The following is a 26,255-nucleotide window of genomic DNA, read 5'->3' on the forward strand; positions in this document are numbered from 1 at the left end:
GGTACATGTTCTTCTGAAGTACATTTGAAATAATCTTTAGGATAGACCACATACTGAGATGCAATTCAAGTGTCCAAGTAATTGCAAGAAATAGAAAGTATACAAAATATTTTCTCAGACCATATTCCACAAAAGTAGAAATTAACCATGATGAGAAAGTTATGGTAAAGTTCAACATTTAGAAACTGAACAGCATACTGCTTTTGGACCAAAGATGAAATCATAGAAACAATAAAAGGATTCCTCATAATAAAAAGAAAATTAAGACGCAAGGTATCGGAAGCTAATAGAACATTTTAAAAGTCATACAAAATAAGTATAAAAGCCATATTAAGGAGAAAGTTCACAGCAATATAGGTTTACTTTAGAAAGAGAAAGTCGACATAAATAACTAAGCTCAGAGATTGAGAAATTAGAAAAAGAATAAAATAATTTAACCTCAAGTATGTAGAAGGAAAGGAATAATAAAAATTATAAATCAGGGGGCCGGGCGGTGGCGCTGGAGGTAAGGTGCCTGCCTTGCCTGCGCTAGCCTAGGACGGACCGCGGTTCGATCCCCCGGTGTCCCATATGGTCCCCCAAGAAGCCAGGAGCAACTTCTGAGCGCATAGCCAGGAGTAATCCCTGAGCGTCACCGGGTGTGGCCCAAAAACCAAAAAAAAAAAATATATAAATCAATGATACTATAATTAAGAAAACAATGCAAAGAGCCCATGAGAGCAAGAGCTGGTTTTTCAAAATGATAAGATCAATAAACCCTTAGCAGATAAAGAACTTTATTTAGGAAGGAAAGAAAGAGAAAACTCAATAAGGTAGAATAGAGAATGAAAGGGAAGAATGCACAGCAGTTTCCTTATAAATGCAAAAATCTTGAGAGGTTGCTATGAACAACTCTGTATCCTGAAGCTGGAGAACAAAGAAGAAAAGAATGAATTTTTAAATTCCTGCAATCTCCCAAGACTGAATCAGTAGGAAGCAGAAAACCTGAATAGACCTATGGCAAGAAATGGAATTGAAACAATAGTTAAAAATCACTCCAAGAGAGACTGAAAAGATTGTAAAGTGTTTGTGAGCGAGTTCGCTTTAGATGGAGGTTGTAAAAAATATGAAAATATAATTCATGTTCTCATTCAGACTGAGACTTTTTCTAATATAAAATATCGTGTCTGTATGTGTGTGTGTGTGTGTGTTTATATTATTCCTTCTGCCTTAGTTCTTAAGGACATCTCTTTTAGAACCACTGAGCAAATTTAGTTTGATTCTTCATAATTACTTTCCTCTGAATGTTGAGGTTTTTTTTTAATTTCATCATTTTGGAGATTCTCATATATTAAATACAATGGTTCCTCTGTATTCTGCTTAACTGTTTTAAGCTATCTTTCAATGCTCTTTTTCTATTTTCAGCACTGTCCAAGCTGCTATCCTCTATTTGCATGATATTTTTAAAATTTATTATAGGTTTTTATCTCTGTATAATTTTTTCTTATGCTTTAGTTATCTCTCTTAAAATCAGCCTAAATTAAAATTTGTCTCCCATTGTAACTCTAAGGGCACAAAATTCCATAGCTTTTTAGCAAGTTACTTCATCTGCCTCAAGGATTTTACTCTAAACAAAATGAAGATAACTATGGTACATATTTTAGGGATTTTATAAAACATATAAGATAATAAATATAAGTGTACTACTGATATTAGACATACTCTCTTAATAGTTCCAAAACTGTTAACTCTCTGAATATCACTTAAATCATAAAATTTTCAATATTTTTGTTTTCTTTCTGCTGTATTTTAGAAGCACTTTCTCAGAAACCATAGCTGCATTATTATCGTTAATTGTTTTTAGCTTGGATTGCTTATTCTTATCTTTTATAAATTAATCAGGTCGCCAGGCTTCTGAGCACTGATTGGTAGAACAAGGTCACCCCTTTAAAGATATCATAAATAAAATGTGATGGAGATTAAAATGTGGTACTAATAAATCTCTTATTACATTTAATGACCTAAGAAAATGTTAGAAAATGATAGAGAACATGTATAGCTTATGAATATTGCATAAAAATAAGTTGTGTAAGAAGTGATCTGGAGAAAATTTCAAAGATTGACAGGCTGGAGTGATAGTAGAGAATTTGAGACATTGGTGATGGGAATGTTGCACTGGTGATGGGGGGTATTCTTCACATGACAGAAACCCAACCACAATCATGTTTGTAATCAAGGTTTAAATAAAATATTATTTAAAAAAGAAGGTAGGATCCTAACCTTGCATGCAGCTGATCTGGGTTTGATTCCTGGCAAACGTGTCTGCCAAAACCACCAGGAATCATTCTTGAGTACAAAGCCAAGAGTTACCCCTGAGCATCGCGAGGTTTGACTCCAAAACAAAACAAATAAAAAGAATAATTGGCATATAAGAAGAATCTGGAACAATTGATTTAATTGGTTTTACTGATGAAACTAAGAGAAAAGAAGTCAGGTCCATAGTAAAATATATGCAAATGAGCATATAACAGGTTGAAGGAAATTTTAAAATTTTAGTGTGAATTCTGAAAAAAATCCGGTAAAAGTTTTAAACTTTGTATAGTTGGTGAGATAAACTATTGAACGAGCTAAATATGTAAAATGGTCTATTCCATAAAATAAGTTTGTAGGTCATTCATTTATTCTACTTTTTGAATATCCATTAAATTTTTATGATTTGTTTATTGATCATGATCAAAGCGGACATCATCTGTAATTCTAGGATTACAGTTCAAACTATTTGGCGTAAAAATAGCAATAAATTATTAAATGCCAATCCTAATGAATGTTGTGAAGGAAAGGTTAGTAGGATTGATAAGAATATTGAAGTTGGGGAGGTTCTGTTTCAGTGGGGTTCTTTAGGACAGTTCTAAGGATAGGACCATTTAGTCTGAGCCCCCAAGGATAACCTGGTATGGGTAGCAGATAGAACGTGAATAGAAAAATTTTCCAAGAGAATAAAACCACATTGGTTATGTACCTGAGTGCAAAGAAACTGTAAGTGTTTTAGGGACTAAAGAATCTGTGCATGAGGACAAAACACTGAGAAAGGTGGTGAAGAGAAAGGAGTTAATTCAGAGGTACTGAATCAAGCACTCATCCTTCAAAATCCCAGAGACCAGAGTAAGAGTTTTTTTATTTGAAGTTCAATCAGAAGCCACTAAAACCTTTGAAGCGGAGATCTAAATTATCCCATTTAGATATTAAACTATTTTCTCTAACTACCTTGGAGGATAGAATAGAAAGGGGCAGATGTAAAAATGGGGGTGGATATGACTGCAAGTCTGAATTCATCTGTGTAAGGAAGAGAGGTAGCAGTGAGAACAGAGAAGTCAAATACAGAGGTTGTTCAACTCTTGAGTGTTAGCAGTATGATGAAGCGACGACAATAAAAGCTTCACGAACTCCAAAGGAAGCTTAGATTTTGTTGGTTTCCGTGCCCCCAGTCTGACACAAGCAAACAGAGCAATGTTTTCCAGAAAGTAAATGAGCACTTAGGCATAAAAACAAATGAACCAACAATGCAGAAGGCAAACACTAGTGGCTCACCAGTGAGATAAATATGGGAAATAAGCTAAAGGACATGACTGCATAATACATATGTAAGAAAAACAGATAGCAGTTGAGAACCACATATATAGAATTGAAATTTGTTCAACCCTCAACTCTTTCTTCTATTATCTCAGCACAGAAATATCAGACATTTCCTCTGCTCTTAAAATCTAGAGTCTCAGCTGTTTAATTGCTATTTCTGCTTGTGTATCAATACATTAGTGTGTTTAAAACAAGTGTCTAAACCTTCTGCCAAATCTAACCCTCTTCCACTTAATTCTGCCTCAAAGAATGCAATCCTCATTTGCCAGAGTAGGTAGAAGTAATCAAAGCATTAAACTGGACACTTTTCTTTACCGTATTTTCTGGTGTATAAGACAAACGGGAGTATAAGACGACCCCCTAATTTTACAGTCTCGGATCATCTTTTCTGTTACTCCATATTGACCTTTTTTTTCTTTTTTCTTTTTTTTTTTTGGTTTTTGGGCCACACCCGTTTGACGCTCAGGGATTACTCCTGGCTATGCGCTCAGAAATCACCCCTAGCTTGGGGGGACCATATGGGATGCCGGGGGATGGAACCGCTGTCCGTCCTATGCTAGCTCTTGCAAGGCTCTTACCTCTAGTGCCACCTTCCCGGCCCCTCCATATTGTCTTGCCACAGCACAGTTATTGTGTTCCTTGGCAAAGTTTACAACGTGCTACAACTGTATGTACCACAGTGAGCCAATCACAACAAGCAAAGGTTCAACGATTATACTGTAATAGACTTCCTCTCTGACTGGTCAATTTGAACAGGCTTTTGACAGTGTAGATTCAGGTACAGAACATTGTGTAATTTTCATGCATCAAAAGCCTGCTTGGATTGGCTGAGTTAGAGAGGCAGTCAGAGCAGCTTTGCAGTGATTGGTGCAGGATCGAGTTGGAAAATTTGTTTTGTGGCAATATCCAGACAATTTTTGTTTAGCAGAACATTGAAACATTTTTAGGGATATACTCAGTGTATAAGACAACCCCCGATTTTTTGGTTGATTTTTTCCTTTCAAAAGTCATCTTATACGCTGAAAAATACGGTACCACATTTTCCATGCCAGTCCATCATAAAATTCTATCAAATTTATACCCTCTAACAGATTCACTTATCTTTGTCTCTACTGCCACCATCCTAGCCCAAGATACTATTCTCTCTCTTTGGCATTATTCTTTGCTACCTTCTCCAACTTATAGTCAGAAATATTTTCTGAATTAAATAATATCAGTTGCAATACTGTCCTTTGCCTCAAATATTTGTGGTTCTTTTGCTGCTATAAGATAGAGAACCAAATTCTAAGTCATACCGGCATAATTGGCATTGGCTATCTTCAGAGTTTCAACACTACTGACTCTCTCCTCTTCCTTTCTGCACTCTAGTCACAATCTTCTGCCATGGAGGAGACTGTATGCTCCACATAATACTGTGGCCAGTGGTCTCTCTTTTTGGAATACTGTCAACTTTGCCAGTATTGTGCGTATAAGAAAGAGAGGAAGAGAGAGACAGAGAAAGAAATGTAATTTTTTTTACTTTCTGCATGAATTAACAAAAACTGAATCTCAATGGAATAGGTTTGAATGGATAAAGTGAATTTGATTTTGGACATGCTGGTGTTATTGGGTAAAAGTTGCCCCACAGCATTGTTATAAAGAGCTCATAGACTTTTGTGCATCACCTAGAAAAAGTTTAGATAAGAAAACCCTTGTTAGTCTTTATCCAAAACTTGAACCACCAGATGGATTTGTATTTTAAGACTTGGAAAGGAAAAATAAATTATTTCCATGTTCATTTTCTGTTTTGTTTATTTTTTCTGGTCTCAGAAGATTTAGTGTTAAAATGCCTTAAAATAAGTTTTATCTATTTACATGTCCTGTGAGTTAGGAAGTCACAAAATCTTTCTAAATCTTGCAAATTTTGGAAACAGCCTTCATGATATGTGCTTTCAGACCATAGGCATATGGTAAAAGAATTCTTGGCTTCCAAAAGCAGGGATTAAAAAATAGGGGATTTTGAATATAATTTGGACAAATTTTGAACTGGCTTAGTATTAATGGATCCATTCCCTTTTAATGACTATATCCTATCTATTCTTTTGAGAGCATAGGTCCATGATTTTCCATATGCATGTTTTTTTATTTATTTTAGGAATTTTTACTTTATTTGACATGACACTGTACATTTAAGGTTTTCCACATACTGATTTGACATCTTTTGATATTAAAAAATGATACTGCGAATACAAGTACAGAAATAATGAACACCACTATCATGTATAAGTATAATTTCTTTTCAGTTGTTACAGTGATTAAATTCCAGTCTCTTAGAAGATTTTTTGTGATGAAAATACAATACTATATTGTATTTATCTACATTCTAGTCTTTTTTGTTGTTGTTGCAATGGTTTACTAGAAAAATGGGTCTGCCAAAACAGACTTAGAACAACTGATATGAACAAATTCTTATGTGAATTGATCAGAAAGTTCACAAGAAAATGGACACATTTTTCTACAACAGCCATATAACAATATAAGAAATTTTTGTATTCATAGTGATAATTTAAGATGGTAGATAAGGTAGGAAAGATCATCCAATCAAATTTTCTATTAATTTTAATAATAGTAAATGGTTTTTTTTGCTGCTTTATTTGTTTTTATGGTGCCCTTTAGGAAAAAGGCATGATCTGAAGTCAGGAAAAGTGACTTCCAAGCTGAAAGGTCATAAAAATGTTATTTCATGTTTAAATGCAACTAAAATATATTAACAGAAACTCATACCAGAATTATAAATACTTATCAAAAATTACTCTTTTAAGAGGGAAAGAAAAAATTGTATGACATATTTCTAATGTATGACTATTTCAAAATAACTTTTGTATCTGAGAACTAAGCGGGTATTTTGTTTAATATAAAAATGGAACTTTTTGTTTATTTGTTTGTTTGCTTTGACCAGACCTGGCAGCTCTGGGGTTAGCCCTGGATCTGCACTCAGAAATAACTCCTGGTAGGCTCAGAGGACCATATGGGATGCGGGGATCAAACTGAAGTTGGCTATGTGCAAGGCAAACACCCTACCTGCTGTGCTATCATGAAGCTTTTATTATAACATGTGCTCTTGAAGAATTGGATTTACATGGACTTTTGCTATACTTTAAAATAAACTAAAATTCATGCTAGTGTGATGAATTGTATTCAAGCAGTAACAGTATATAAAATTCAGCTCATATATCTAGAGGCTTTAGATATTTAAATACTACTCATGAGCAGTGTTTTAGTCTTTTATAAAATATGGTGGAGAACTTTGAACTGCTTGTTCTTTGTTTCTTATTCCATTTATAATAGGACTTAATTCTATCTTTGCAAAGTGATTAGACAGATGTACATGAATGAAAATATAGAAATCTCTTGGCTTAAATGTAGACTAATAGAATGCACAAATTAAAAGTTCAAGTAGTACTATCAGAGAATTATGTAACAATTCTGTTCTAATTTGCCCTTTATGCTATAAGTCTTGAAAATTAAATGACACTAAATTTATGAAATTTGAAAATACAACACCTACTGGTGATTATTTTAGCCAATTTAATATGAGTTTCTAGTTTTGTTATTTTTTATGAAGATATAATTTAAATACAGTGAAATGCATCAATCTTAGTTGACTGAAGCAGTGAGTTTGACAAATGCATAATTTATTTACCCACACTTCTGTTAGGATATAAATGTTCTGGGGCTGTATGACACATATTATACTCAATGAAGCAAAACTAAAAGCCTTTCCTCTAAGATCTGGCACAAGACAAGGTTTCCCTCTCTCACCACATCTATTCAATAAAGTACAGGAAGCATTTGCCATAGCATTTAGACAAGAAAAGTACATCAAGATAGAAAAGGATGAGGTTAATTTCTCACTGTTTGCAAATTATGAGATACTATATCCAGAAAATTATGAAGACTACAAAAAAGCTTCTAGAAATAATATTTTATATAGTAAAGTGGTAGGTTAATAAATTAATATGCAAAAATCATGATGTTTCTACATACAAATAATGAAAGAGAAGAAAAAGATATTAAAAATTTCATTCACAGTTGTGCCTCAGAAAATTAAATACCATGTATTAATTTAATTGAGAAGGTAAAAAAAAAACCTATACGAAACTACAAAATATTGCTTCAAGAAATAAAAGAGGACACAAGGAAATGTAAACAAATCTTGCTCATATATTAGGAGTATTAGCATCATTGAAATAGCAATGCTTCCCAAACCACTGTATAGATTTAATGCAGTTCCTACTTGAAATTCATATATAATAATAATCCTCCATGAAGAGTTAATTCAATCGTCAAGGGAAAAAAAGCTGAGAGACAACACTTTATTCAACTTTAAGCTGTATTATAAAATGGTAGCCATTATTCTGGCATTGGAATAAAGAGAAACCCTCAGATCAATGAAAAAAGACTTAAATATCCTGAGACTGATGCTCAGGAATGTGATCAGTTAATCTTTGATAAAGGGGCAAGAAATCCGAAGTGGAGCAAGGAAAGTCTTCAGCAAATGGTATTGGAAAAACTGGTCAACTACATGTAAAAAAGTTAACTTAGACCTCTCTTTAACAACTTGCAAAAAAGTCAAATCAAAATAGAATAAGGACATAGATAACAGATAACAGATCTGAAACTATTAGGAAAATAGAGAAAAACATAGAGAAAAACAATGTCTTCATGACATTGAAGCTAAAAGCATCTTCAAGAATGAAACACCAGGGGCCGGAGCGATAGCATGGAGGTAAGGCATTTGCCTTGCATGCAGAAGGATGGTGGTTCAAATCCTGGCATCCCATATGATCCCCCGAGCCTCCCAGGAGCGATTTCTGAGCATAGAGCCAGGAGTGACCCTTGAGCACTGTAGGGTGTGACCCTTCCCCAAAAAAGAATGAAACACCACTGGCCAATCAAGTGGAAGCAAAAATAAACAAATGGGACTAAACTGAGAAGTTTTTACAACTCAAAGGAAATGATGACTCAGATACAAAGACTGCCCATGGAGTGGGAGAAATTATACACCCAATCTGATAAGGGGTTAATATCTAAGGTATATAAGGCACTGGTAGAGTTTAACAAGAAAAAAATTAACTCCATCCAAAATTGGGGAGAAGAAATGTACAGATACTTTCTCAAAGAAGAAGTAGAAGTGACCAACAGGCACATGAGAAAAAAAAAAAACTCCACATCATTAATCACCAGGGAGGTATAAATCAAAACAATACTGAGATAAAATCTCACACCACAGAGACTAGCACACATCAAAACAAACAAGAATATATAATCAGTGCTGCCATATAAATGGGGAGAAAAGGACTCTTATTCACTGTTGGTAGAAATGTTGATTGGTCAAGCTTTTTGGGAAACAATATGGATTTCCCTCAGAAAACTAGAAATTGAGCTTCCATATGATCCAGTAAAACAAAGTAGGAGTTCATGCCAGCACTATTCACAGTAGAGAGAATATGGAAACAGCCAAGTGTCTGAGAAGAGATAAGTGGATAAGGAAATTGTATTATATCTATATAATGGAATATTATGCAGCTGTTAATAAAAATGAAGTCATGAAATTTGCTTATACATTGATTGATGGAGAGTATTTTGTTGAGAAAATTGAGTCAGAGTGGAGGGATAGATAGAATAATTTCACTCATTTGTGGGATATAAAAATGATAACCCTAGTAATAATAGTAATAATACCTAGAGCATACCTAGAGCCAATAGAGATAAAGACCAGGAGTACCAGTCTATGGTAAGAAGCATGACACAAATAGCAAGGGAGTGTAGTTAGGGTTGAGAAGGGGCCAATGATAGTTGGAAATGATTATTCCGGACAAGAACTAGTTGCTGAAAGAAGATAAAGTTATATGCATGATGCCCTTTCAGTAATAATATTGCAAACCACAGTGTCTAACTAAAGGAAAGAAAGGAAGAAAAGGGAAGAGAGAGAAAGAGAGAGAGAGAGAGAGAGAGAGAGAGAGAGAGAGAGAGAGAGAGAGAGAATGCATTGCCTCATAGACAGGCAGAGAAGAGAAAGTGGGAAAGTTGAAGGGAAATTGGGAACATTGGAAATATGTACTTGTGAAGGGTGTTGTACAGCATATGACTGAAACTCAGTCATGAGTTTTTAATTTTTAATTTTTTAATTTTGCATCTCACATTGATTTAATTAAAGAATTTATAATTATTTTAAAGTTCTGAGCTGAAGTGACAGGGCAGTAGGCGCTTGCCTTGCATGTGAAGCCAATCCTTGTTCAATCTCCATCACCACATATAGTTCCCTGAATGTTGCCAGGAGTGATCCCTGAGCAACATGTAAACCCTATGTATGACTGGGTGTACCCTCCCCGCAAAAGAAAAATTTGTTAAACTTCCCATTGGTACTAAGTATTTACCTCATGTCCCTTCCAAGTGAATACCATAACTCTATGAACTATGCCCAAGATGACCATTGTTCAATTTGCTTGTTCTGGAAATTTATATAACTGGAATCATGCCATATGTTCTCTGTTTTAGTAGATTTAGTATATTTTAAATTTGTCTTTGGATCAAAGGTGGCAATATTAAGGGAATACTCCTGGTTGTGTAGTGGGGGTCATTTCTAATGGGTTCGGGGCATCTTAGGGGATGCCAAAAATTGAATTCTGGTCAAACATATGGAAGAATAGTACCTTCTTCAATATCTCTCTAGTTCTAATAGCTATAATTTTTAAAGATTCCTCTAGATTATGTATATCTACACTTTTTCTTTTTAATTTTTGAGTAGATTTTATTACATGAATGCTGTGTAATTTGTTTATCCATTTCCAAATGAATAGTATTTGGACAATTCCCCTTTTATTTAAAAAGTATATGAAACGTTTTTATAAGAGTACAAATGTCTGTGTTTTAGAGAAACAGTGTTACCATACCACACCCAGTGCTAAAGTGCTAATAGTCCTGCACCACAATATAGCTCTGAAATTTTTATCGGTTTAGTCAATTATTTAAAAAAAAACATTTTTTTTCAAAGTCAACGACAAAAGATTCGATACCCAATCTACAAAAAGCTAGACACAGAGGGGACCACTTATACTAGCAGTCCGGGGGGTAAGGGAGAGGGATAAGGGATGCAAGCTGGGAATGGGGGTGGAGGGAGGACAACTTTGGTGATGGGAATCCCTGATTCAATGTTAATATGTACCTAAAGTATTACTATGAAAGATATGTAATCCACTTTGGTCAAAATAAAAATGATAAAAACAAACAAAAAAAACCCTAGAAGTCAAATTTCTTAGTCAGAGAAGGGTATATTTTAAATATTGTTTTATTTTTTACTTTGGACCACAACTAGAAGTATTTACTCCTGACTAGAAGTATTTACTCGGAGGTCTGCCCTGGTGGTGTTTGGAGAACTATATGTAGTGCAGGAAATGGACCAAAATTGGGACAGCTGTGTGCAAGGCAAGCACTTTAACTGCTGTTGCTGTTACTTTCTCTTCATCCCTATATTTTAATTTTATGATATTCTGTCAAATCATTTCCAGAGTGATGATACAGTTTTACATTACCATTTTCTATTTTAATTAGCAGTAAAAGGAAATTATACTTGTTCTAAGTCCCTTCTATATTTGATTGTTTTGGTCTTTTGTAATGTAATGATTCTAGAGGATATCTTTAACATTAATCTTTTCAATGTTTGTGAGATAAGTTTTAAACTTTTTCTATTGTTAATAGAATACAAGTAAGTTATATGGTTTGGAAAACACTATAAATTTAATGTAACAATAACTTATTTCTTAATTTTGTGAACTACTAAAATATTTAATATACGTTTATAACCATATGTTCTTTGGTCATTAAATGTATCCCAAATCTTGCTTTTCATGCCAAATTTTCACATCACAAGCTATCATAACATCATAATCTATAACAGATATTTTATTTTGTTATTTTTCATTATGGTGGGGTGCATATTTTTTTAATTTTACACCACTATAAATAGCACTTTTTGCTTTACAAAAGCACTTTTATAACTAAATTTTATATATTATTTGGATTTTTTTTCCTTAGAACAATTTCCTGCCAGCTCTTAACATGGTCACATTCTCTGTTATTATAGTTCTTATTTCTTTTTTCTTGTGTATGCTCGAAACTCCAGGGTAATATATCATCAGATAAACATATTTTGTGCCTGTCTGCCTCACCAATAAGTCTTACTATTTTCCATTCATAGATGATCTTTCTGATCTTCTAAAGAAGTGGTCATTATGACTGTGCTTTCAACATTAATTTGAATTGTGATAAGTGCGCCACTTGTGGAAGTACTACCTACTGCTCTGTCTAATACAGAAGAGACACTAAAACAAATTGACATGATTTTGTAAAAAGTGAATGAAACTAAGAACCAATTGATGTAAGCCTGAAGTGAGTTGAGGGAGGGAATGTAGAAGAATCCAGGCAAAGTTCCCAGATGAGTTAGACAAACTTAAAGTGGAGAGTGTAACTTCTTTTGTACTTTTTTTGAAGGTGAAGACGTTCACTAAAGCAAAGTGAGTGACTAGGAACAGCACATTGGATGGGTGAAGTGGGTGGGTCTTTCTCACCAGTCTTTTTCCTTCTTCAAGTTTCAACATATATTTTACTTAGATATTAGCATTTTAATAAATTTATTAATCTATTTATTTTTGATCTTGTTCCATGAGAAACTTTTATTTCTTTTTTCCCCTGAACTTTATTTTCTCTCCTTTTAAAAAAATATTTACTTACTGGGGCCGGAGTGGTGGCTCAGCAGTAAAGCGTTTGCCCTGCACATGGCTGACATAGGACAGACTGTGGTTTGATCCCCCAGTGTCCCATGTATCTCCCAAGCCAGGAGCGATTTCTGAGCATCACCAGGTATAGCCCCAAAACAAAATAAAACAAAGAATATTTACTTATTTCTTTTTTCCCCATGGTTACTACATACCAAATGCTAGAAGTAGTTTTTGAGCTTATAAATAAACTCTGGTTTGATTATCTTTTATTTCTTATTACTTGAGGTAATGACGCTCAGGGTTTTCGTTTGGCTCTGCATTCAGTAATCATTCCTGGTAGTCTTGGAGACCACATGTAGCGCTGAGTATTGAACCTTGGTCATCTAAATCTGGCCTTGAGGAAAAGCAAGAGGTAGATTTTTAGTATAATAAAAATCATCAGCTTATCTGAAGCCTAGATGATGATGTTTCCTTTTATGCCTTCCTAAAACAAAATTTATGAACGCCTTAGATTCTGATGTCTATCGTGAAGGTAAAAGGCAAGTAGAAACTATCTCAGAGGTACCCGAATGAGTTTCTCATATATTCAGTTTTATCAGTTATTTGTGGTGATGAGCACTTTTTTTACATTCTTATTTCTGTTTGTGTTTCTTCTTTTAATTCTCGGTTCACAGCAGGGCTGCGATTTTCTTTTTCACATAGGTCTCTATATTTTAGAGGGAGGTTAGAAAAGTTTACTCTGGAGCGATCAACCAGTCTACTCTAAATGACAGCTGGTTCAAAATGAGTTTTTTAAAAACTCAAAATTCAAAATGAGTTTTTGAAATGGAGAGGAACAAAGTTGAATAATACCACTGTGTAATGTCAGCTACTTCCATTATTCTAGGCAAGGTACTTCTCTTTCTAAAATCTGGCTCCTCACTTATAAAGTGGAGATAAAAACAACACCTGCTTTGTGTGTGTGGGTGTGTGGGTGAGTGTGTGTGTGATGGCTGGGTGTGGGTGGGTGGTCGCTGGGTAGGTGTATGTGAAGAGTTAAATCAGCACCCAGCATTAAATAAAATATGAGATAAAAATATGGCCACCATGGGGCCGGAGAGATAGCATAGAGGTAAGGCGTTTGTTTGCCTTGCATGCAGAAGGTCAGTGGTTCGAATCCTGGCATCCCAATATGGTCCCCCGAGCCTGTCAGGAGTGATTTCTGAGCTTAGAGCCAGGAATAACCCCTGAGCGCTGCCGGGTGTGAACCAAACCCCCCAAAAATATGGCCACCAGGATTATTATTGGTATTGTGTACTTTTGCAATCAACATTTTGTTACTTTGTGAGGTATCTTTAATAGACAAATGCCATTGAATGAGAAAAGTAGCAATACTAGTTACACTTCTAGGTCTGTGTTCTATTCCAGAGAGTAATTCTAGGTTTACTACTTCCTCTTTCCTTCAAGTTGACATTTTTATCTTAAGAACTTGATCATTAATAAACATTGTGTAATATCTAAAATATAACCAAGAAAGAATCAGGAAACAAAAGCTAGATAGAGTCTATTTGTGGGGGTGGGAAATAACTCCTGCTCTTTACTTTTATTAAGCTCTCAATTTACCCTGAACCCTTTCACTTGATGAAAGTTACAAAACATGGGACTTTGCTCATTTTATTTACACCAGCTTTAAAGAAAGAAATGTGAATAAAAAAAAGCGAGGTAAATATATTCATTTAACCTGTCCTCAGAAAAGGTTTTGGGGGCTGAGTCACAAATATGTGGTATAGTTTTGGTTAGATGAATTTATTCCTGATGAAATTTAAATGCTCAACATGAAATGAAAGAAATTTCCAAAATATGAATTGCTTTTTGAAAAAAAAACTTCAGCCAAAGATAAATATGATGAGATCTAATGTATTTATACAAAAAATCCTCTTTATACATCTTGATCAAATGTAGATATCGTAATTTGCTTCCCTGTAAGAACAATCTTAGAGGATGCAAGGATGCAATTATAGATAATGATTTGGAATACACTTGGAAGGCCCACTGTGCTAACACCTTGCTCTCTTACCTTCAGAGTTAAAGATCTTTGCTTTTGTTATCAATGTAATTATTAATTACATGAGGACATTTACTCCTGCTTCTGTGCTCAGGAATCAAACCTAGGTTGATTTCATTCAAGGCAAATTCTCTACCAGCTACACTATCACTATCCACTATCACTCCAAGATCTTTGTCTTTAGCTTTCAAGTGTTAGCTATTTTCTCTGTCTAGTTCTACTTGATGAGTGGACAACCTACTAAACCTTGATTGACATTTATCTATTTTGTTTACAACTAATATGTAAGATTAAGGGCTAGAAGTTAGAAGTAGAAGACTGGGTATTGAAGTTGTTGTCTCCAATTTTTTTTCCTCCTTTTTGCGCTCTGTCATGTTTTTTATTTCAGGACCGTGACTATTATGTGGTGCTTGTCTTTATTGCTGTAGTGCTCACTGGATAATTTATTTGATATTTCTTTTTGTATTGTTGTGGTGTTTCAATTCCTTGTTCCCTTTCTTCTCTCAACTGAGGTTGAGAGTCAAAGGACCCCGTCCATTTTCGGTTTATTTGATTTTTACCCCATTTTATTTCTTTCCTTGTCTTCAACCAAAACCACATAACTTGAACTATCTAGTTCCACCTCTCAAATAGAGGGGGAAATAATGGAGGGTTCCAAAACCAAACAGGTGTATGATCACTAAGTAGTAAGGTAGGCACAGAGGGGACCACTCATTCTAGCAACCTGGGGTGTGAGAGTGCGGGATATGGGATGCAAGATGGGAATGGGGCTGGAGGGAGGACAAACTTTGGTTTTGGGAATTTCCCTGATTCAATGTTGATATGTACCTAAAATATTACTGTGAAAGATATGTAAGCCACTATGATCAAAATAAAAATTATATATTTATAAAAAAAAGAAGTAGAAGACTGGGGATATAATTCTGCCATACAGCATATGCCTTAATTGCTTATATCTCTGTGTTCAAGTCCCATAGTTCCATTAAAAAAATAGAAGAAATTAATGTTTAGGATTAGAAGGAATAAGGGAATTTCTCTGAAGTTTATGGCTACTTGAAGAAAACTGACCTGACTGAGATGACAGAAGGAAGGTACAGAGATATTAGTGGGAGTGGGAGAGCTAAGAATAGGTCAGCATACCTAGAACAAAGGAAGGAATGTGTAGAGAAAATATGAGGACAGGGACATCTTCAGAACTCCACCACTTCTCTCCACCTGATTCATCTTTGACCCAGGAAAATCTACAAATCATTACGTTAACCCAAACAAAATTAGACCCCCCAAAAAATCGTATTTCTCCTCTTTCTTTTCCTTTTTTATCCTGCTCCTTCTCTCTAGGATATATTTTAACTGCTGAACTTATTCTTTGAGTGCGAAAGAGGCTCATGGAATGCAAGAGAAAACTTCCCACTTGAATGTGAAACAGCATGCATGTCACTTTTCTGTTTACCTATGAGTTTGACGAATAGTTTATTTTCGTGAGGTAGTCGGTCAACTTAGTTTGTGTAGATCTAAAAAATATCAAAATCCAAAGCCATCATATTTAATAAATGCCACTTCTACTTCTTGATTACAAATGTATATTTCAGAAATAGTTTGACTACAAAATAGATAATAAACATTACATAGGATGGGAAATGTTAGGGGAAAAAACAGATCATTTTCATGTTTGAAATCTTGAGGCTGAGGTGTTTATAGCTCATGCAGGAAGGATTCTGTCAATTGCAAGTCAAATTAAAGAGTTAGAGCTCCAAAAAGTGATTTGAGATATAGTTGCAGATTTGGAGCGATTAATTTTTAAAATAATTGATTACTTGATACTGCTCTAGAAATAGTTCCCCTTTCGATGACATTAAGCACAATATCTCGGTAAAAAATGTTTTATAAAATTTTAGCATTTGGTTTTATAACATTGTTTTAACTTTTCTGTTGTTCTGGAATCTATAATTATACATGTAGTTGATTATTTTCTTTGTGTATTTTTGAGGTGATAGTCTAAACCTAATGCTTTTGGATAATGTATTGTAGAACAAAGAGTAGCCAAGTAGGATCTCCCACAGGGAAGAAAGACTAATTAGAACATTCCTCAGCTAGTGTGACCTTTTTGAATTCTGTATTAGCATTAAGTCAGAGGTTAGCATTTAATGAGTTAGCATTTATTACCTAATTAAAACTTATGAATTTTGTATTTAAAAATGTTTCACAAACTGTTTTAAATAAGATAAAAAACTCTAAAACACCGAGATACTTAACTGAAAATATGTTATCATTTACTAATAAACATTAAGACTTATAAAGAGTAAAATTTAGTATAACAAATGGCCAAAATTGGCAATTAATATGTAAACAGAATATTACTTTCCTTCCATCTTTCACTTCGTATTTTGGCAAACAAAGTTAACAAAGATATACTCCATCTGGACAGAATTGCATGATATTCAAGTAATGGTTTCCTTCATAACTTTGGGGGAAGTAAATATCTACTTTATTTAATATAATCTAGAAATATTTATACTATTTTAGAAATTGAATTCTGAATTTTTTTCCATTATTTTTTAAATAATTTTTATTTTGACCAAAGTGGATTACAAATCATTCACAGTAATATTTTAGGTATATAGTGACATTGAATCAGGGGCATTCCCACCACCAATCTTGTCCTCCCTCCACCCCTGTTCCCAGCATGCATCCCAAATCGCCCCTTCCTTTGCCCTCAGGCTGCTAGTATAAGTGGTCCCTTCTGTATCTAGCATCATTTTTGAACCAAAATTGCTATCGCTCCAGCACCAAAAATATTTCCCATCACCTTTTATAATTCACCTTCAGGGTTTTTTTTTCCTTCTTCTTCTGTCAGATACAAACTTTAAACGTTGGGGGGCCGGAGAGATAGCACATCCGTTGGGCATTTGCCTTGCAAGCAGCTGATCTGGGATGGACGGACGGTGGTTCGAATCCCAGCATCCCATATGGTCCCCCATGCCTGACAGGAGCGATTTCTCAGTGCAGAGCCAGGAGTAACCCAGAGTGCTGCCAGGTCTGACCAAGAAATAAAAAATAAATTTAAATGTTGCGGCAGGGGTGTTCAAGGAGGAAGATAAAATAAGGAGAATAAATAAACAAATCCTAGAATGTTTAGAGTATCCCCAATTATCAAAGAAGGAACTGTCTCTGTTGAGTCATTTTGTACATTTCCAAATATGCCATCAAAGATAGACAATGTGCTAAATACAAGCTCAACAGATCTGAGCAATTCTATTCTTGTAATATTTTTGAATCCTGTTTAAAAAAGAGTAAAATGCTGATGCCTTGCTAATATTTGTAAGATTTCATTACCTCTCTGTGAGCAGTAGCATTTTATTTGTGTTGTTGGGATTGAACCCAGGGACTCATTCACACATGCAAGACATGCTACATGTTCAGTGTTTGGTGTAGCATTTGAAAGGAGTTGCCTGAAGAGCACAATTTTCAGCATGCCACATTAAAATAGTCTGAGATGAGACAATGTTTCAATGATAAAAATGCTCAGTTACTACTTAGCAATCAGGTGAAAATGAGCAATCAGGTGAGAAATCTCTTGAATTTCCTCAAGAAGAAGATGCATTTATGTTTTAATAATAACTGACATCAGACTGAGTGATAGTTGAGTTTCAGTGGAACAAAAATGTGACATTTAAAAAAATTAAGAAAAGTGTTTTATATCATCAGTGTCAAGTTTTAAGTTAGTATTTTATATTTTAATTAGTATTATTATTATTGTATTTTAACACATGATGAAAAATTTGTTCTTCAAATTATTAACTTACTTTAAATATAAATACCTATTAATCTTAATAGCTTTTTTTTTCTTCGGTTTTTGGGTCACACCTGGCAGTGCTCAGGGGTTACTCCTAGCTCTAAGTTCAGAAATCGCTCTTGGCAGGCTTGGGGGACCATATAGAATGTAGGGATTCGAACCACCATCCTTCTGCATGCAAGGCGAACGCCTTACCTCTATGCTATCTCTCTGGCCCCATAATCTTATTAGCTTTTAATCAAAGGTAGAAGTGTAAGCAAATACTGTTTTGTTTAGTAATTTAACATCACATTGAAAGTTGTATGGTAATCCTTTTCAATGCAAGGTTCTTTGTGCTACATTTTAGTCTATACTATCCATTTCTGTGTGCTTTTTGGAAAAATTAAAAATGTACTACAATAATTACTGATTTTATATGGTTTGGAAAAACAAGGAAATTCAAGTATATGAATATATTACAACTATTTCCTTTGAGGTGCAGAAGCTTCCACCCAATACTTATCAGATAAGGGGCTAATATCTAAGATATACAAGGTACTGACAGAACTTAACATGAAAAAAACATATAGCCCATCAAAAATGGGAAGAAGAAATGAACACTTCCTCAAAGAAGAAATACAAATGGCCAAAAGACACATGAACAAATGCTCCACGTCACTAATCATCAAGGAGATGCAAATCAAAACTACAATGAGGTACCATCTCACACCACAGAGACTGGCACACATCACAAAGAACAAGAACAATCAGTGCTGGTGGAGATATGGAGAGAATAGAACTCTCATTCACTACTGGTGGGAATGCCATCTAGTCCAGCCTTTATGGAAAACAATATGGAGATTCCTCAAAAAACTGGAAATTGAACTCTTAAATGATCCAGCTATACCACTCCTAGGGATATACCCTAGGAACACAAAAATACAATTCAAAAATCCCTTCTTCACACCGATATTTATTGCAGCACTATTTATAACAGCAAGATTCTGGAACTAATCAAGATGCCCTTCAACAGATGAATGGCTAAAGAAACTGTGGAATATTATGCAGCCATCAGAAGAGATGAAGTCATGAAATTTTCCTATACATAAATGTACATGGAATCTATTATGTTAAGTGAAGTAAGTCAGAAGGAGAGAAATAGACACAGAATAGTCTCACACATCTATGGGTTTTAAGAAAAATTAGACATTACTGTAATAGGCTCAGAGACAATAAAGTTATGGACTGGAAAGGCTGAAAGGACTGGCTCACAATTTGAAGCTCACCACCAAGAGTGGTGAACTCTGTTAGGGAAATAACTACACTAACAACTCGCATGACAATGTTAAAGAATGAGAGAAGTAGAATGCCTGTCGTGAATACAGAGGGGTGTGGGGCATTAGTGGTGGGAATGTTGCACTAGTGATGGGGGTGTTTTGTTTATAACTGAAACCCAACTACAAACATGCTTGTAATCATAGAGCTTAAATAAAAATTTATATTAAAAAAAACTAGCAGCCTTTTTTTGTGCCTGTTTTGCAAAGTAGCCTTGGGAAGCATCAGGACATATAAGGACACTATCATTCACATTTTAGCAATGGATTCTACTGCATATTCGAAGAAGAAAGCGGCAGAGAGACAGAAAGAAGCCTCAAAGGAAGTGCTTTGGTATTGTTTGGGGTTGGAAGTACCAGGGATGAGTACGACTGACTAAAGGTTATCCAAAATGTACCCTCTCATGCATCTAAGTTATTCTACATCTCTGCAACTGCAGTGAGAGTCAGCAACTCTGAGTCATAAAATCAGGCACTGAACTCTTGAAAGATGAGACACTGGGGAAAGAAGCTCCAAGTGTTCATATTATCTGAAGCAAAGCAAAGCATTGAATTGGTAAGCAGCTCTTGTAAATCCTGCCAAAGCAACCCTGAGAAGTCTCAGCCCAGTAATAAGAGGTGTATCATAATTTAAAATGAGGGCTGGAGCCTTGTATGTTGCCAACCCGGGTTCGATTCCTGGCATCACATATAGTACCCAGAGACCTACCAGGAGCAATCCCTGAGTGCAGAACTGAGTAAATTCTGAGCACTGTTGGGTCTAATCTCAAAATCCCCAAAATAATAAAAATAAATATGACTTGCTTATTTTATTTTCACATGTATAAAATGTCAATTTCTATTCAGTGCGCTGTCCTGAAACGAATATAAATGGGCCTGGTGATAGTATCACGGATAGGGTATTTGCCTTGCATGCAGTTGACCTGGGTTCGGTCTTCTGTGTCTCATGTGGTCTCCTGAGTCTGCAAGGAGTAATTTCTGAGCACAGAGCCAGGAGTAACCTCTGAGTATCACTAGGTTTGGCCCCAAAACAAATGAACAAACAAAAAGAATGTAAAATATGTGTGCATGATCCTAGACTTTATTATTGGAAAGACAACTTTTCAAAATGTCTTAAATAATCCCATTTCAAATGATCATAACATGAAAAATATCTTTTTGGTGTGTGCACATAAAGTCATAGAAATCAATTCCTGATTAAGGAAATATGGTCACTTTAAATTTTTCCATAAAACTCAGGAATTTCAAATTGAATAGTTGTGTGTGTGTGTGTGTGTGTGTTTGTGTGCGTGTGTGCGCGCGCATGCATGCGTGCTTGGTCATAACAACTGAAACAAACCCCTTACTTGTAATTTAAATGATTAAGTACTTTAATATGTCACATAGTTTTATTATTCTACAACTCCAGATAGTTCTGTTGCTCTTACTTTTCATAAGATAACTTCGAATTTGACTGGGAACTCAGAGGAACCACACAGCTGATATGGAAAAGGGACCTTGTTCTGTCTGTCAGCAGCTGAGTGAGTGGTGATGCCTGTTAATCTCACTTTCTTCCTCTGTCCATCAGAGATTAATGATGAGCTACTGTTGACTGCTTGTTCTCACCAGATAGCATTTTTGCTACTCTTCTGACTGGAGCACAAGGGGATATTATTACGTCCTCTTTATAAATGAAGAAACTGAAAGTCAGAAGGTTAAACGTTAAATACAGTCATACAAGTAATTTATGACCAAATGCTCAGATTTGAGCAATCGGGATAGAATGATGGGTTGTTTAGTTTCAAGAATTAATAAGTCTCAGAGTCATTTGTATTTCACATTGATAAACTGACCTTTGTGTTTTTGATGCCTAATTTGTTTTATTGCTGAGAATTCTCATGGAAGTATTTATTCAAAAGTCCAAAATATACTTATTAAAATGTTATTTTTAATGTAGTCACTATGCAATTGCAAAATTATTCATGATTGGGTTTCAAGTATATAATGTTTCAACACCAATCTCATCTCCAGTATCCAATTCTCTCCACCTCCATTTGCTTCCTACTTACCAAGAATGATTTTTTTGAGCATTATTCTAAGATAAATTCTAAATATTTTTTCTCTTTTTTCATCATAAGTATTCTGAAGGCAGCCTTACTACTGATAGTCTTCCCAACTTAGTCTAATTTGTTCTTATCCATTTACATATTTGCAAATAAAAATTTTGAAAAAAAGGATCTTCTTTAACCTTCCAATGTTAGGAATTCTTCAGAAACACCTTTATGTTTTGTTTCCATTTTATTATTGTGTTTATTATTCTACCAGGTATTTACCAAATTTTTACTTACACATCTCTAATCATGGATTTTTCCATAGAAATAGAACTAAAAAATATTGCAGCCTGTGTATATGTTCCATAAGCATGACTAATACATTTTATAAATGATGGAGATTTACAGCCTGGCTTAATCCAAAGATATGTTAGTTTAATCCTTTAATAATATAATTATTTTGCTTCTTTTATTCTCATTATATATTCTGAAGTTCAGCTATACAAAAGTATCTTCAAGCCCAGAAGTTATTTCTTTAATAGAAAGACACTTTAATTGCTTTTAGGCTAAAGAAATTGTTTATTATAAAAAATGGCTATACTGTTTAAACCAGATATACATTAATTTCCCTAGTGACTAAAGTTGTTTAAAATATAAATGAAGTAATTAGTCTCCATAGAATCAAATAAATATGATGAACCATTTTAATTATTGTTTTTTAATTCAGACATCAGCATTCTTATCTTCTAGTGATAAACTTCCTCCAGATACTTACATCATGGCAAATCTGTGACAACTAAACTCATGTACTTTTAATGCCATGGTTATAGAATTTAGAAATTGACATAATTTGACAGTAATAGAATTGTTACTACATGATTTGTCCCTTTTTTTTAGCCTTCAGATTTGTTACCTAATGATTATTTAAACTTTCATAGGTCAGCTAAATTTTGAAAAATAGAAAAGGTGGAAAAAAGTGGAAGAAAGGTATGCTCTTGCATTGCTTTGTCTATTGGATAGTCTGAAACTGTATTAAACTTTATGGATTCTTGACCTGGGAGTTAGATTCAATAATAATAATACACTCTATTTTATACTTACATTTGAAAGTATCATAAATATAATGTTTGATAGTTTAATATATGCAACTAATACTGAATATAATTGTGTTAAATAATGTTTATGACCAATAACTTTATTTTTGGAAGGAAAGAAAAGAACTTTTAAGAAAGAACTTATTATTAATTTATTTAAATAGAACTTTATTTAGATTTCTTTGACATCAAAAGTTAATTTTCTGATAATTGAGTTGACCAATTATAGATGTTTGAACTTATTTATAATATGTACATTACACATGGCTCTATTTTTTACTTGAATAATAAGACCCTATTTATTTAGTAACAGAAAAATTGGTAATCATTTATATACAATTTTTAGCCTGTTAGATTTAATAACAATTATAATACTATTTTTTTTGTTTTTGTTTTTGGGGCACACCTGGCAGCACTCAGGGTTTGCTTCTGACTCTATACTCAGAAATCACTCTGGCAGGTTAAAGGAACCATATGGTATAGCCGGGATCGACCCTGGGTCTGTCCCTGGTCGTCTGCATGCAAGGCAAAAGGCTTACTGTTGTGTTATCACCTTGGCCCTTTAATAATGATTTTACAGTGAAAACATTTAAACTCAGCGCCACCATCTTAAAAAGTAATTGTTTAATCATTCAAACAGATTAAGCTAACTCTAAAGTTTATCTTTTCTATTAAGCCATAAAACTTCTTTTAATGTAATATTTTTCTATTGCATGAATTATTTTATAGGCAGTGTTTTATTATATTTAGACTCTAATTTAATACCATTTGTGGAGTTTTTTTTAAAAGTAGGTATTCATAATCAGATGTGCTATGTAAGTATAAGATGCCATCTTGAAATTTCTGTCATCCAAAACTAATTTGATGGTTTGCTGATAGAAATTTTCTTTTCACTAAAAGCATCTGCTAGTGAAAATAATGACCTATAGTGAAAAACTACTTGAATAATCAAGTCTCTTCACTGAGCAAAATTGTTTCTTCTTTCTCAAATTTTTAGATGAATGAAAGTTCTGAGTTTTTAGGAATTACATAAAATATTGCTTATGTCTAGCAATGTCCTAACAGTATTTCAGAAAGAGCAATTAGAATTTTCCTCCTCTGGCTATGCAGTTATTTGATGTTTCATTTTGTGCCTTGAGCTTATGGTTTGACTTTTCAATTACACATTATTATGAAGTTAATTATTACCTTTTCCAAATTATTTTCTTACATTATGTTTTCTTTTTATTTGTTTAATTTGTGTGTACTCACTCTTTACATTTCATTTAGACGAGACTTAGTACTCTACAATGACTTTTATGTGCTTGTTCTTAATGGATATACTTATTCAATGTTGATATTTGAACTTATCAAAGAAATTTTACAGCTAAAAGGTAAAACCAATGAGTTATTACTTTTTCTGCACCAAATCTAAACATTATGCTTTGGGAAAATTATTCTTTTTTGCGAAACAATATTGCAAAAATTATGGGTGTGTTTTTGCCACCAAATGTTTATCATTATATTTATTTGTAAATGAACTTGCTATTTGAATTAAGAAAAATTAGGAATGTTGGCATTAAAATGCTTCTAAATTTAATATAATTTTTATAGTCACATAATAGAGCTCTGTTATTCAGTAGTGAAAACAACTGATATTTTGAGGTAGTGGAAGTAAATGGAACTGAGATGCCTAGATATTGTTTAGGTTTTAATCTCCAAACCATCCTGCAGCAATTTTTGAAATGTTTCAGGATAAAATTCAATATCTTCTAACTGTTTCTTAAATAAAGATATGATCTTAGGAATGTGAATTTTAGTATTTTGAAAGTATTTTCTAAATAGTGTTTTCAATCACTCAGTGCTTCAGTAATTTAAATCTTAGAGAACAAAAAATCTGTAAAGTCAGTGACAGTGTCATTAAGTTGACCTTTATACTCAGTATTTTATTTGTTTCTTATTGGAAGTCAACTTTTTAAACTAATGACTAAGTTTTATTTTTTTTTCTAAAAAAGCCTGCTGTTCTACTGATTGAGGCATTGTCAAACTAGCACATATCTTTTCATGCCTAAGAATATAAATTAACTGATATTTTAATTTGTTCCCTTTTTTTTTTAGAGCATCAGAGCATCAGGCCTTATCCTATTGGAAACAATTCTTTTTGGATCCCTGCTTCTATACTTTCCGGTAAGAAATAGAATTACATTTTTGAAAGATATATTTTCCTCGACCTTGACAGTAATTTGCTTATGTATTTATGCATGTATCAAAATATATATAACCCTTTACATATATCACATATGATATAATTATGTTCTTATATTTACATATGAGTTTATATGTCTATGTATTATAGAAACATATATGTGTGAAGAAGAGCTTTGCAGACATATTAATAGGCCCTGGCTCTTACCTACAGGATAATTTTAATAAGTTTAATAGCTTCCTCTTATAATATGGATCTTAATATATATTCTGTATTTTTGAAAAGGGTTAAATTTTTATGTAAATTAGCAACAGTGGATGTGCTTGGTATGGATGATTGGTATAGCTATATAAACAATCTTTCTGTCATACTAGTAACATGCTTATAATTAGAAAGTATCAGTTTTACTAATTCAATTCAGCCTACTTGTATTGGATAGTTACAAGGACAAATGCTAAACTAATCTCTGTCAGTACTCTGTGAGCTTGTAAACTTTCTCCCTTCAAGAAGTTTATAATTTATAAGATGAGAAAGTAGACTTCTCAGATATTACAGACTTTTTAGATATTATGTGACCAAAGCTAACTCAGCACAGGATGCTGTGCAAGCACTGAATAGAGACATCTAACATATCAGTTGATTGAGGTCTAAAAAATAAGTAGATGTTAAAGAAGTAAAAATGTAGAGCTACTCAGATTGTCTATTTTTTTTCCTTCTGGTTTCCTCATCCCACCAACTGCCTCACTTTAGCTTTCTTTATTGATTCTTTTGTTGTTACTTTTGGTTTGGTTTGCTTTTTTTTAATGGGTTACACTCAATGATGCTCAGGGCTATAGGCTCTGCACTCAGGAATTATTCCTGGCAGTGCTCAGAGGTCATATGGGATGCCAAAAATCAAATCTTGGTCAGCACTGTGCATGGCAAATGCCATACCTGCTGTGCTATAATGCAGATCCTTCTGTTGATTCTTTTTTTTTAATAATGTGATTTTTTTTCTTTATTAAAGCACCATGATTACATACATGATTGTAGTTGGGTTTCAATCATAAAATGAACAACCCCACTTCACCATTGCAACCTTCCCACCACCATTGCACCCCATCTCCCTCCTTACCCACCCCCTTCCTGCCTGTATTTGAGAAAGGCATTCTACTTCTCTCACTCATTAGCATTGTTATGATTGTTACTGTAGTCATCTCTGTAACTCACCACCCTATGTAGTGAGCTTCACATTGAGAGCCAGTCCTTCTAGTCCTCATCTCTGTTGTCTTTGGGCATTCTTAATGTTCTTTTCTACTTCTCCTTAGTTAGGGGCCTCAGAATTCAGTAGTTCCTTTGAATTGATGCTCTTCCTTGGTGATCTCATCGAGTGGCAAAACTTTTAGAGTATGTAGTAATCTTTAAATTTATATTCCACTGACTCCA

At 34.0% G+C, this 26,255-nt stretch overlaps 1 protein-coding gene across 2 annotated transcripts in view; it reads left to right on the plus strand.

Annotated features, from left to right (window-relative positions):
• GPR158 (G protein-coupled receptor 158) overlaps nucleotides 1-26,255 on the plus strand; it is a 351,447-nt gene that overhangs the window by 219,402 nt on the left and 105,790 nt on the right. For both annotated transcript variants that reach the window (XM_049777750.1, XM_049777751.1), the window contains exon 5: nucleotides 24,743-24,811. In XM_049777750.1, the coding sequence (XP_049633707.1) occupies nucleotides 24,743-24,811 (69 nt within the window). The remainder of the gene's footprint in view (nucleotides 1-24,742; nucleotides 24,812-26,255) is intronic.

This window comes from Suncus etruscus, chromosome 7, assembly GCF_024139225.1.
Source record: "Suncus etruscus isolate mSunEtr1 chromosome 7, mSunEtr1.pri.cur, whole genome shotgun sequence".
Classification (NCBI taxonomy): domain Eukaryota; kingdom Metazoa; phylum Chordata; class Mammalia; order Eulipotyphla; family Soricidae; genus Suncus; species Suncus etruscus.